At 35.3% G+C, this 15,290-nt stretch overlaps 1 protein-coding gene across 1 annotated transcript in view; it reads right to left on the bottom strand.

Annotated features, from left to right (window-relative positions):
- CPNE8 (copine 8) overlaps positions 1–15,290 on the bottom strand; it is a 265,300-nt gene that overhangs the window by 56,227 nt on the left and 193,783 nt on the right. Inside the window, exons 11-13 of the mRNA XM_013997926.3 lie at positions 12,425–12,500; positions 8,505–8,558; positions 7,460–7,521 (exon numbers count right to left, since the gene is read on the bottom strand). Of these exons, the coding sequence (XP_013853380.1) occupies positions 7,460–7,521; positions 8,505–8,558; positions 12,425–12,500 (192 nt within the window). The remainder of the gene's footprint in view (positions 1–7,459; positions 7,522–8,504; positions 8,559–12,424; positions 12,501–15,290) is intronic.

Genomic DNA, 15,290 nt, shown 5'->3' on the forward strand with positions numbered 1-15,290 from the left:
TGAAAAATGACATAAGCTGGCAATTAAATCACAATCCTATAGGCTATATATATCTGAGCATCTCCAGAATTCTCCAGCATGTGTTTCATATTTAAAATTTATAAATATTATTTATAATATTTAAATAATTATTTATAAAATTATAAAATAAGTTATATTTTATAATTTATTTAAAATTATATCTCTAATTTTAAAAATCAGAATCAAGCATTAACAAAATAGTGTTTATGAGTCTTAACACTTCCAAAAGTTTCTTTTTACAATCATAGCTTAGATGAGCTTACTTTAGATATGATAATGTTTTATGTGAATTCATTTAAGTAAGGCAGAATGGCTTTATTTTTATTAGATTTATCCCCATTCAGCACTGCAGGGTTTGGCTCTCCACACATTTTTTGATGAATGCAAAACGCTTGGGTGCCACAACAAATAGCATTATATAAAATCCTAGACATGAATATTGCATTATCAAATGAGAAACTGGATTAGGAAAAAAACTTACAGTGTTGCATGTTCTGGCAAGATGTGCTCCCTGAGGCAACATATCCAATATAATGCCACCAATTTTATAAAACTAAGGCAAAAATGATGCACCGTCATTGCACTTGTTTCAAGTATTTTTAAAGAAAAAAATTTATGAGGCTTGTTAACAATGGCACTTACTGATGTTCATTTCACCTTTAAAATAAGTATATTAAAAAGCCCACTTTGAGCATTTACAATGAGCCTTTAGCCTATATAATAGGTAGGAAGCTTCTATTTTTCTTCTAAGACTTTTTACTTGGAGTGGAATGTAAATCTTTTATCTATAATTTCATACAAATTCTAGAATAAGTGCCAAGAGTTTGGGCTGAAATTGACTAGAATGAAAGGAACAATCTGGCATTGTCCTCCAAAAAGGATTTTTGAACTACAAAAAAATGACTTTTATTGACTTGATAAATTTGATTATGTCTTTTCTCCATGTCCCTGATTATTAGGACATTTACCACAACAATACGATGATGATCAAATGAGAAAAGACATACTAGAACCTTAAACAAATTCAGATTATTCAGAAAAATGATTTATTAATGATTCATTAATAAACACCCTAGCATTTATATAGGGTATATATGCCATTTAACCCACACAGTCACTCTGTGAGATAGCATTATTATTTTTATTTCTATTTCATAGAAATGGAAACAGGGTATGCTAGCAGGAGACAGATCTAGGATTTGAACTAGGCAGTTAACATCAGAACCCAAATTCTTGGCCACTGTTATGCACTGCCTTAATTATCAGCAGCCACTTCTTTGCAACCAACCTGATTTTGGCCAAACATTTACGTCTTATTTTGATTCTTTTCCGGTACTTGCCCCCTTTAGGGCCTCTTCTATTATCTCCTCTCATATTCCCTTTATGTTAATATGAGAGGAAAATAAGCAGTTCATGCTTTTAATCTTGATCTTGCCTTTCCTCCAAGTCACTAAAACCCAGATATAGGGTTGAGATAATTGCTGGCAGAGGTAACACAAAATCATTTTTACTTATCCCAGAAAGCCTGGTCTGTTTTGTTTGGTGATTGTAGAATGAGGCATGGAAAGAGAAAGGTCACAAAATGATAACACCTGGCATAGACAGACATGGGGGTTTGTAAACCAGTTAACTAAATTGTCACACTCTTTGTTTAAAATTCCTATTTGTTTACAATGTTTCATTATGCTAAGAGATTTGGGAAAAAGTGTGGAAAGTCAGGATTAAAATGGCTTTCTAATTAATCTATATTTATTCAGCGGTTACTTTACGTTCAGCTCTATAAAATATTTTTAGATTGCCAGTCTCTTTGAGGAGACAAGTCATACACATGAACAACTGAAATGACAACCGGGGAAACTAGCAACCACTGCATATAAGTGGTAGGGACTTCAGAGGCTTACTGGGACCAGCTAGATAAGATTTGGGGCTTTCTTCAGAGGAAGAAAATGACAGTCTGTAGGCCTGCAAGTTTCAAATACACTCTATCTTCTAACAAAAGTGTAGAGACTACAGTTCCAGATTAACGTGGCATTCTGGTTGCTTAAGGGTGCTCGGTGTGCGCAAGAAGCTGAGACCTATTTTCCCCACTCATCTGCCTGCAAAATAAATATGAAAAACTTTATAGGTATTTCATGAACTGGTCATGGTAGTGGTAGAGTGAAGAGTTTCAGGAAGACCTTAGGGACACAGAGGACTGAAAGGCAGACAAAACCAAACCGAAATTTATGATTCTGCCCTTCTGCCCTCAGTGTGCGCCGCTGGGAATACAGAAATAGGCATTTTCCAAATCTGTAAAGGTTAGTAAACCCATTTCACAAAGATAATTATAAAAATTATGATGCTACCCTAAAGGAGTATTTAGATTTTACAACAGTCTCTGATTTTAAATGAATCTGACATTGGCCTTACCAATGATAATTGGGATATTTAATGTCAGACATTAGGGATTACTGGATAAACATCTTTGGTTGTCTATTATACCTGACTTTTAACATTAAAATTCTTTCTTAATAAGTAAAGAGAAATAAAAGAACCACCGGGAAAATGTACACGGTATGATTAAAAATAATAATCCCGGAGTTTCCATCGTGGCTCAGTGGTTAATAAATCCGACTAGGAACCATGAGGTTGTGGGTTCGATCCCTGCCCTTGCTCAGTGGGTTAAGCGTCTGGTGTTGCCCTGAGCTGTGGTATAGTTTGCAGATGGCGGCTTGGATCCTGCGTTGTTGTGGCTGTGGTGTAGGCTGGCGGCTACAGCTCCGATTAGACCCCTAGCCTGGGATCCTCCATATGCCGCAGGAGCAGCCCTAGAAAAGGCAAAAAGACCGAAAAAAAAAAAAAATCCCAGTCAACAATCCAGAAGAGGCAATCTATTTTTTTTTATCCACAGTGAGACATCCTTTGTGGATATTAAATATATTTAGAAAATAAAACTCTTTAAGACTTCAAGTCATAAAATACATCTCATGCTCCAGGAAAAGCATGGTGTTGTTTAGCAAATAAGTAAATAAAAAGAAAGAAAGAAAAGAAAAAAAGAAGGCCTAAAAATTAGATTTTTATTTCACAGAATATTTGCATAAAAATTGGACCTTGGCTGATAGCAAAGGCATCTGTCTCACCTGCTCACTGTGTACCTCAATCCATAAACCTGTCTACTGCAGCTAAACACAGTATGATAGGAATTGAGACAATGAACGTAAAGGAACAAGCTAACAACATGCTTTCTTGGAGTTCCCATTGTGGCTCAGTGGTTAACGAATCCGACTAGGAACCATGAAGTTTTGGGTTTGATCCCTGGCCCTGCTCAGTGGGTTAAGCATCTGGCATATGGAGGTTCCCCTAGCCTGGGAACCTCCATATGTCGTGGGAGTGGCCCCCAAAATGGCAAAAAGACAAAAACAAAACAATAGCAACAAAAAAAAATGCCTTCTTAAACAATCAAGGTTATATTTTCAGGTGAATATCTACATAAATAATGACTAAAGCAATTAGAATATCCAATACTGAGAATTCTATCTATAAAGAATTCTTTTGAAGGGGAAAATGTTAAAATAATATGAAAACAATTTTGTTTAATATTTAAATGTGTTCATTCTTAACTGCATAATTTTTGCTTGGGTTCATGAGAAAACAAATAATATCTTCATAATTTTCTATGCAATAATCTTTTATGAGATGAAACAAGACGAGAGGTTAAAGTGCAATTCAAGAATTTCCTTCTAATCACAGTCTGTTAATCTTACATACTCCACATCAGTCACCTGTTTTGCCCCTTGTCTATACTCATGCTCCCATATGTTGTCCAGTGGAAAGAAAATACTTTAAACAATTAACGTAGAGAAAAAAATGCATGCGGGAAAACCCACTTTATTTTAGATAGCCCACAGCTAGCCAGTGTCGATTTAATTGCTCCCATTCATATATTACGTGATAATATTTCACTTTTTTTGAAAACCTTAGTTTTACCTGTGACTTATGGTTCAGCATAAGCAAAACTCAATAATAGTTTCTCCTAGAGACTAGAATTTGCTGAGTAGGTTCCTGAATTGACACCACCCAAATTAGCAATAATGATGCTGACCCAAGTGAGCAACAAAACAATCCACAAATATGAGTAACAAATGCTGAGATCTTGGTGTTTTAAGTTAAAAGTGAGTAGTTACTATGATTTATTATAAAAGCAGAGCTGAATTTAATGCATGGTTACAGTCACTTTGGAAATATTTTTATTTGAAAATATGATAGGACATCTCTTAAAAAAACTAAACCTGATAACTCCACAAATCTTCAAATGGTTATGACCTCCAAAATACTACTTTGGGTTGCTTAGTTGATTGCAACCCAAAGTGTTAGTTTATTTTATTGGGCTTCTTCGATGTGATCATAGGGCAAAAGGCAAGGTCAGATTAAGAAGGTCCTCTTTATAGATTTCCTATTGATTTTTTAAAAATATATTTACTGAAATATTTATAATACCTGTAATTATATTTTCACATTGGTCTTCATGTTCTCCATTTCAAATTGCTGGGATTTATTATTTTCATATCAATAGAGATTTTTAAGAAAGATGAGAACATAAAACTCTATTTGTTTTTTTTGGCCTCGCCTGTGACATGTGGACGTTCTCAGCTCAGGGACTAAACCTAAGCCACAGCAGTGACCTGTGCTGCTGCACTGACAATGCTGGATCCTTAACCCACTGTGCCACAAGAGAACTCCTCTCATTTCTTATAATTAGAGTGCATCTAGAATTCTATGAAGTAAAAATCCAAATCAATCCCCACAACTCACAGTTAAATAAAATTAAAATCTTCACAAACACCTAATAGTAAAATTCTTAGATATTCTGCATGCTGAAGCGTCACTTTCCCTTGGGCTATGTAAATTAAACTATTTTTGACCACCAGCAATGAGATGGTAAATACTCATTATACAAAGACTGAAAGTTTAAAGTATGACAAAGTAAATGAACATTATCTTTAGAAAAAGAGAAAATTATCAGTGTGAATGTTACTCATGAGAAAAAGAGGTAGATGGAGAAAGGAGGTGAGCAGAAGGGAAAACAAGCCCAATGGAGAGATGGGTGGAATTAATTCCCAGGAGGCATTTAGCTGTCAGCAGATGTCAGCTATTATTACAGGCAAATTAAACCATATAGTAAATTGATAGGCGAGAGTATGTTTTCTGTAGAAATATAAACTTCAATATTCAATAACTTCAGAGTGAAGGAAAATAAATATCATGAAAGTCATGAACTAGGTAGATGCCAACTATTACATTTAGAACAGGAGTTCCCGTCATGGCGCAGTGGTTAACGAATCTGACTAGGAACCATGAGGTTGTGGGTTCGGTCTCTGCCCTTGCTCAGTGGGTTAACCATCTGGCATTGCCGTGAGCTGTGGTGTAGGTTGCAGGCGTGGCTCGGATCCTGTGTTGCTATGGCTCTGGCTTAGGCTGGCAGCTACAGCTCTGATTAGACCCCTAGCCTGGGAACCTCCATATGCTGCAGGAGTGGCCCAAAAAATGGCAAAAAGACAAAAAAAAAAACAAAAAAAGAACAGATATGTAATGGGGTCCTGCTTTACAGCACAAGAACTGTATATGGTCTCTTGGATTAAAACATGATGGAAGATGGTATAAAAAAAAGAATGTGTGAATACATGTATATATATATATGTATGTATGTATAGTGGGGTCACTTAGCTGTACAGAAGAAATTGAAGAAACTCTGTAAATCAACTATACTTTAATTAAAAAAATGAACCAAAAAAAGGTCATGGGAAAAAAACTAAGGAGATTCATGTATATTACAGGAAACTGAAGTAATTAGGAGTGTCATGTATATGAAATGATTCAGACTATCATGATAAAGCCAGCTCTCATCATATTATTCATAAAAATCAGAATTTAAATTTTGTGCCCAACTGCTTAAAACAGGTCTTTAAGAGCAAAGACACAAATACACAATACAATAATGATTTTGCTTCTTGATTGGATTCCATCATCAAAAGGGACAATATATGAATCACTCTGTATAATAAATGTTACAAATAATGAATGATAGGTACATGTACAATTTTAGAATATTTAAAAGATATATACATTTATTACATACAGCTTCATATAAAAATGTACTCCATGTAGGAATTTTTCATGTTCTTTTCAGATAGTATGATTATATATAAATTAATATATGTCCAGTTAGATTATATATAATTTCCACTCTATTTCTCCAGGGCCTGTTTGTAAATGGGTTCTTATCAAAGTCTTGGGAAGCCAGGATTGGAACAAAGTGTACTTCATAGGTTGGGGCTCCACTGATACATGACTTCTGTCAGAAAAACGTCACTAACATTTCTTCCAGCATAGGAAGTGCTATAAGCAGAACATGTGGAAGCCGAATCCCCTCTCCCCTCAAACCTTGGAGATTGTAAGCAGTATAAAAAAGACAATTGCCAAGAATGTTATTGCTTTAGATATTGTAGAAACCTAGCTGGCCTAATTAGCTCTGAGATCCTCAAAAGGAGAATGTGAACCACCAGTAACAGTGGTAATAGACTCTGAAAATGTTTTTCTTACTGATAGACTAACATCAAAATATTACTAGATTTGTACCGCTAACAACACATTTCTTACACACACACACACACACACACACACACACACAAAACAACAACAACAAGACATCTGCTTCAAATGCTCGCAAAGTAAAACCAAAGGACAAGCAAAACAAACAAACAAACAAAAACTGGAAGTAACTTTTAATATTTTAAAACTTCAAATCACCATTTCGACATGCAAATTATAGCCAGATATATCAAGCACTTTTTTGAAAGTTTATAAAGAGCATGCTAAGAGACGTCCATGGTCTTAACATGTTTCTTTATCAATGATTATCTGGAGCTACTGAGCTTATTTATACAGGAATCTATTTTTTTTTATGACAAATTCAACTTTCCAGGTTCTCATCTTCTAAAGCTAAAAATATGCACGGAATTAGGAATCCTAAGAAGAGGTGGCAAATATTTTTCCTATTTAGTACATTTCCTTTAACTCTATTGAAACATTACCCTGTAGCTTCCACGTATACGTATCCAAGTGGTGGGTTTCAAGATGCCCATATATAGTAAAGATTTTCGATTTGGGCAAGTATAGCTTTTGTTTGTTTCCTTAACACAGAGCAAAAAGGAGGTAAACCCTCTCTTTTGGGGAAAACTATCTTTGTTCCTTAGGCCCTTCTCATCCTCTCATCCACTCTTTGGCCTGATAACACTCTAATGATGAATAAGTATTAGCAAAATAAACTGCTTAATCACAAATAGGATGAGGTTTACAAAAATGATTTCTCTGAGTTCTGTTGTCATGAAGTCACTAAACACATTCAAACTTGCCTCTCACCATTGCTTACGCAATGAAACAATTTCAAGGAATGACTTACCCTCCCTTAATATAGTCAAGGAATGAAACTTCTGTTTCTACCAAGAAAGAGAGTAAGGTGACCTGAAAAGGAAAAAAGAGAAGAAAAATAAGGCAGAATTACCTGCTAGTACTAACTGAAACCTCAGATGGACTTCTTCCATTAAGAGACAAAATCGTATTTCCCAGCATTTTGAAAATCAATAAAGATGTTATTCTTCATTAAAATTTGCTAGGACTGATTGTTCTTACACTTAAAATTATCAGAAGAAAAGGGGCCAAAAAATTAAGTGCTCCTTTCTATGACCCGTTTACTTCCTTTGAAGAACAACATGGAAATTATCTACAAGGACACTCCGTTACTTTCCATTTCAGATAAAAAGATGAGAGGGAGTTGGAAAATGGTTAAACCTAAAAAGTCAAAGTCAGTGAGCTAGACAGTATAAAACGAAATGTGTTTTTGTCATGGTCTTGTAATGAGACCATCTAATATTTTAAACGTCTTGCTGTGTAAAAATCTTCAAGAGAAAACTTGAGGAGAACTTAGATTTATTCTCCCAAGGAGAGTGAATCTTAGGATAACACTTTCTGTATATTTGTTATCAAAATAGGATGATTTGGTGTTTCACAATTTCTGTATCCTTTCATCTTTGCACTTTCCACAGAGTTATACATTTTAATGGACTATAAACAAATATTTTCACATCTCACAAAACAAGTCTTAGTCAAGTGTAGCCTATAAGGAGTACGGTATTTTTTATTACAACTGGAACTTTTTCAGGTCTGCTTGATTCTCTCTAGGGTGATTTCATTGAACAAAAATTTATAACAAAATTTCATCTTTTCCCAGAGGCCATTCAGCCACTAAAACAACTTGAAGGGAGTTAGGTCATTATATCCTATAAGGTATCCTCCACTGCAACCATTTATACATATAGCAAGTTAATTTTTAAATTAACTTCAGTTTATAAGTTCAGTTTTTAGTTACTTCTTTTGATACAAAATGCCACATGTACATATATATAATTAATTTATTTGAATACTTATTAACATAAAATTTGACTTACTGTTCCTGAATTAGTGTATTTCTTCTTTTTCCCTTTCTTTTTGGGATTTATCACCTTAAAGAACAGATAAAACAAATTACAATGTCAGGTTTTATGCTGAAATATTTTTAAAATGTGTAGTCCAACCTGGTGCCTTCACTTCTTATGTATTTATTCACTTACAAATGCCTTTATTATGACTCCTAGATAATCAGCCAAAACGTCTATGCAAAAGTTACCAGTCATCATCTTTTTAAAAAATATTTTTTTTCAATAATATTCTTCTCAGTCACTTTATGGATTGATTACCCTCCCCAAAGGCATCTTCTTAATACGAGGGAGACCTTTAATATTCAAGAAGGTCCCAAATAACAGTGACTGCTTTATAATAAATAAAATATACCCAAGAGATATAACATTTATCATTAGATTAAATACACTAACATGATACATCACCCAAATATGTGAGTATTTAAGGGCTCTACTTACTGCTTTACAACAGTAGAAACTTCTATCAGACATATAATAATGTGTAAAAACTTGGAGTCCTTCCAGGGACCTGGTGGGAACCATACCCATCCACAAACCTACTAATAGGCTGACTGACCCAACTGTGCACCCTGAAAAGGAAACTTGGCACAGGACTACCCTACTAAACAAGGTGCTGGAGGTAGTCTCATCTATCCAGCAACCAGGCATAATCCTCACTCACCTGAACCCCTAGTAACAAGCACACCAACCTTCTTTAGAAATAGCGACAGCCTTAAAACTAGATGCGGTTTTGAAGACAGTTCTATCAGCCCAAGGAAACTACTAGGAAAAGGTCCTTACCTGCCAAAACCAGTCTGTAGAATAGTAGGAGGCTTTTAAAAGCTTAGGCATATTGCTGGGGATCTAGAAGGCCAAGTGTTTGTGCAGGATTGTGTGCATGGCAAGAACGGACTTCAGGAAGCCCTAATCCTTCATCTTTGGTTTACTTTGAGTCTCTTTTTAAATAGTAAGTGAAAGCCAGGGTAGAATTTTACACTTGGAGCATGTAAGAAGTGCACCAATATACACACATCTCTGTCAAACCATGTGTTTTGACCACTAGCTAACCAGGCACAGACTGCAATGGCCCACACAGCAAAGAAAACAGAGTTGAAAAGAATTACTCCAGGAAAGTCACTAAACAAACAGCAATATCAACAAATCCTGGGGAAGGCAGGGGATCTGATCTCCAGCATTATTATATTTTTAAAAAATTTCCAGCCTTCAACAACAACCAAAAAAATAAAAGGACATACATAGAAACAAGAAAGTGTGGCTCATATATAGAAAAATGTGATCAATAGAAACCATCCCCACAAACTTGTAGATATGGGATTTATTTATTTAATAAATTCTTTAAATCAGCTATCTTAAATATATTTAAAGAATGAAGAATGTTATATACAAAGAATTAAATTGTGAAACAATGTCTCACCAAGTAGGAAAATCAATAAGTACATCAAAGTTATAAAAAAGAACCAAAGGAAATCCTCAAATTAAAAAGGACTGTAACAAATGAAAAATTCGCTAGAGAGATTTAATAAAGTATTTGAGCTGGCAGAAGAAATCATCAGTGATCTTGAAGATTAGTCAATCTAAATTTCCTAATTCAAGAAACAAAAAGAAAAAAGAAAAATATGAAGAGAGTCTAAGAGACCTGTGGGACACAATCAAGCATAACAACACACACATACACACATGCACACATACAAACACACACACATATTGGCAGTACCAAAAAGAGAAGAGACAGAGAAAGGGACATGAAGAATATCTGAAGTAATTGTGGCTGAAAATTTCCATGGTTGCCTCAACAAAACTGAATCCCTTATATGTGTGCAGAAAATGAAGTTTCTAATGCATTAGCCCAAGGGCTAGCTATCGACTGAAATGCTAAAACTACATATACATAATGCATAATGGTCTCCCACATTTTCTTTGGACTGATCTATTTTATTGATAATATTAATAAGAAGAATATATCTATATTTGAAGTTATGGCACAGATCTTCATGCAGGGTATTTAATAAGAAATAACTGTTACTAAGCTTCTTTGTCATCTTATCAGATGTGACACAAATCTTCTCATTAGGCAAGCTTTGTTGGATAGGAGAGAGCCAAAGAGAAAGAAGACATAAAAGCTAAGGAAACTCAAAGTAATTGATCTCTGGAGGATATGTGATGAGTGGAGTAAAGGAGTTTGAAGTACAAGGAGGACTAGTATGTGTGTCTTGTTCCTCCTCAGCCTAGAGGTACAGAGATAAAACAAACATCTATAATTACAATCTGTCTTATATTCCTTTCATGGTCTGTTTAGAGCCTTCATATTCTGTTCTTGAAAGACTCAGATAGAAAAATTGATCCATTACTCCGACTCATTCTTTGCCAGGGAGGCTTTCTTGGGCTGCGTTTGTCCACCTCCATCTCTAGAACATCTCATAGTCCACTAAGTACAATATTACATATAGCACCTATCAAGAACATTTTAAATAATATGTTTCATAGGTTTGTCTCTTCCATTAGATAGTGAAATTTTCATTCATCTCTGTATCCCTGGGGCCAAATATAGATGATTGAAAATAGAAGTCATGTTATAAATATTTTATTCATAAATTAATAAATGAATGAACGCATGGAATACACTGCTTTTGTCTTATAATAAGGGAAGGATATTCCTTCACTCTTAGCTTAAAAGAAGTCAATTTTAGTATCAATTAGTGTTGCTCTGGCAGGAAAGAGTTATCATTATTAACAAAATAATGAGATATTCTCCTTTGCTATTGATACATATTAAATTTCAAAAATCATAGAGAATATACAGATAACATAGCTCAAGAATTAACAATGCTAAAAAAACCATATGCTCAACACATATCTGGTAGTTAACTGGCAAGGTAAGTTTAAGGCAGAAATAACTAGTTTGCTTGCTTTAGTAAGTAGTAATTTTTTTTTTTTTCTTTTTGTCTTTTTAGGGCTGCACCCATGGCATATGGAGGTTCTCAGGCTAGGGGTCTAATGGGAGCTACAGCCACTGGCCCACACCACGGCCACAGCAACGTGGGATCCAGCCACCTCTGCGACCTACACCACAGCTCATGGCAACGCTGGATCCTTAACCCACTGAGCAAGGCCAGGGATCGAACCTGCATCCTCATGGATACTAGTCGGGTTCGTTAACTGCTGAGCCACAACAGGAACTCCCCTATAACTTGTATGTCTTTAATATCTGAATCATACTTTCTCATTCCTTTCAGTGTTCATCTAAAAAAACAGTTAAGATGCTCAAACATATTAAGCAAAAAACAGCTCATTGGGAGTTCCTGCCATTGTGCAGTGGGTTAAGAATCTAGCTGCAGTGGCTTGGGTTGCTGTGGAGGCATGAGTTTGAGTTCTGGCCCTGTGCAACAGGTTAAAGGATTCAACATTGCTGCAGCTATGGTGTAGCTTGCAGCTGCAGCTAAGATTTAATCTCTAGCCCAGGAACTTCCATATGCTGTGGGTGTAGCCATAAAAAACAAAACAAAACAACTCATTATATAACACCATGCTGCCACAAATAAAACACATATTTTCCTCTTATTATTAAAAAAGGATTGAAGGGGAAGTTGGTAGGAAGACAAAACTGAAGCTGAAGCTCAAGGAAAAATAAACTTGCATCCACATTAAATGTTTTTAAAATAAAATGTTTCATAGGCAAGAATTTTTAAATCATTCAAAATAGATTCAAAAGACCATGTGACTTGAAGAGAATTATTATCATTTAATCTCAGAAACCACTAAGTTTAAGATTTAACATTCTTACATACACTGGTACTTAGTCAACCTTTGGCAATTGTCCTTTGCAAAAGTATATACTTTAAAGGCATAATTTTACTCATTTCAGAAGAAAATAATAATAAAACTCCTCTTACCTCATATACATTGAATTGTGACTGCCCTCTGGAAAGTTCCCTATAGCTTGTTGTAAATTCGCCAATGAAATCATGACTAAAATTGAGAGAAAAAAATATACATAGTATTAACTTTCATACATTTGTTAATAACATTCAAAACTTTAGAAATATATAGTTTATTCATGAAAAGATGTTTGATATTATTATGAACATAACTCAACATAATTAAAAGACTGATGCATAATTTCACTCTTTAATCCAAAATTACGTATTCCCCAAATTACATTTTTAATATTCAAATAATATTTAATTTACCCTACCAATGTTAATATTTCAAATAGGTATATTCATTTTAATAACTCATCTCAAAAGTATTCCATCATATATGCCATCCACATAATTTATTATTAATTAGGATGAAAGTTTAGAACATTCAAAAATTTATTATCCATATCAATAATTGCAAATATACAAATCTTAAAACTTTCCCATGAGCAGGATGTAGGAGGACACTATGTTTAAAAGGGTATCCCACATTAACACGGATGACAGTCACCAAGCCTTATAATAAAAATTTAAAAGTGCATTGCTGATATCAAACATGGTTGTTCTGAATTTCTTCACCTTAAAGCTATCATCACTGCCTTCTCAGAAAGCAAAGCTTCTAAGGTGCCTTATCAATTTAGGTGTGGAAGAGTAAGGATTGAGAAAGCAGGTGTTAGTTCTCACTATAAAATCCTTATCAACGTGATAACTGAGACTGACTTGTGCAACTGTCAAATACATATGCCTTCAGCAGTTTAGAGAGAACTTGTATTCTACTACTCTGCACTCATTTAATGGCCAACATTAGACTGAACAAACGCTGCTGAGAAATAAACATAAGATGCTGGTATTTGGTGCAATGGTGAAATGTAATGCATCAGATGAAGAACATAAAGATTATAGGAGCTGAAGTAATATAACAAACACAGGGGATGTCCTTGCTGCTATTTGTATCACAGAATTTAAGCTTGGCTCATTTGCTTTGCAAATACGAGGTGCTTGTTAGCATAAAAATGGATATTTCTCCCAAATTCCAGGCAAGTTTATGCTTAACTGTGAATCACTAAAATCCATAAACCTTCCATAGACCTGAAGAATGATAACAAGCGACAGACAAATGGTGACTAGCCAACCAAACTACTGATTTCCAAAGTTGGGATTTCAAAGAAAAAACCAACTGCCATTAATTTTAGTAGAGATTTTACAATAAAATTTTTTTTTTAATTAAGATACAACTCATTTAGGTATCTGGCCTCCCAGTTCTTCTTTATCTTAAAGATGTTGTACATATATAACAATAGTCTATATAAGTGCATTCCTCTTTAGCCCAGTATTCCCTTGACCTCTTCTAGATTTAACTTTTTTTTTTTTTTTTTGGTCTTTCTTCCTTTTCTAGGGCCACTCTGCTGGCATATGGAGGTTCCCAGGCTATGGGTCTAATCAGAGCTGTAGCTGCCAGCCTACACCACAGCCACAGCCACACAGGATCCGAGCCTCGTCTACGACCTACACCACAACTCATGGCAACGCCGGATCCTTAACCCACTGAGCAAGGCCAGGGACCGAACCCGCAACCTCATGGTTCCTAGTCGGATTCGTTAACCACTGAGCCATGACGGGAACTCCCTAGATTTAACTTTCAGAAGCAGATCTACACACATGAAAATAGTAAAAAGAAACAAGATTGAAGACTGTGATAAATATATTTGTATTTGTGAATCCAAACCTTCAGTACTCACTCTTTCAAGTTACATGGGGAAAACTACAAAACAGTTCTTCAGTGCTACATATTTCTTATATATAAAATAAGTCCCTCTGACCTTCGGAAGTGCAAGCTTATAATCATATCTTACATAGAAATCTTAAAAACTCTGAGTTATGGAGATTCTGTTTGGATCTAGCCTCCTCCATTGCTATATGTGTTTCAGATACTGTAAGTAGTAGGTACCAAGAAAAGGTTCAATTAAAGCACTTCAAACACCACACTTTGATACTGATAAGGGTGGACATGTCTTGTATAACCAGAGCTCACCACAGCAGTGGTGGGAATCTAATACAGAAAGCTTAGGGAATGCCTGGATCATGTAAGCCTTCATGGTAGTTTTCCGACTGCATAAAGCCTACCCCTGTTTTGTCAACTGTTTAAATCCAACGTTTAGCTTTATTTTTAATGATAAATTATTGCCACTGAATATTAATCAAAAACTTGGAGAGAAGCAATAGGTATGTATTTCAATTGCTCAATTGAGACTGAGTAATTATGCAAATACTCAATCACGTGTCAAGAACATGTAACCATCTGGATAAAGCCTGTCCAACAGAGTGACACATCTGGAGCCAAGTGCAATGGTTAGGTATGTTAAACTGCACATTGACATGCCCATGTTGAAGTCATGGTGGAACTTTTTTTGTTGTTTTTGTCTTTTTAGGGCCACACCTGTGGCATACGGAGGTTCCAAGGCTAGGGGTCGAATCAGTGCTGTAGTGGCTACAGCCACAGCAAAGTGGGATATGAGCCGTGTCTGTGACCTATACCACAGCTCAGGGCAATGTCAGATCCTTAACCCACTGAGTGAGGCCAGGGATTGAACCCATGTCCTCATGGGCGCTAGTCATTCATTTCCACTGAACCACGATGGGAACTCCCATGGTGGAACTTTCTAAGACGTAGTTCTTAGGTATTTAGCTGTTTTGTTCTTGTGAAATTTGTTACTCTGCAGAGCTGAATGATTAACAATGGGGTTCGATCCTCTTTAGTCTCAATGCAAGGAATCTGTGCTGCTCATTTGTATTTTCTATTCTGAAAAGACCTAGTTTATCATGAAATGGAGATTTTCCC

This window comes from Sus scrofa, chromosome 5, assembly GCF_054392235.1.
Source record: "Sus scrofa isolate SSC_HxYL_T2T_F1_AM1 chromosome 5, Sscrofa_HxYL_maternal_Yorkshire_Landrace_v2.0, whole genome shotgun sequence".
NCBI classification, from domain to species: domain Eukaryota; kingdom Metazoa; phylum Chordata; class Mammalia; order Artiodactyla; family Suidae; genus Sus; species Sus scrofa.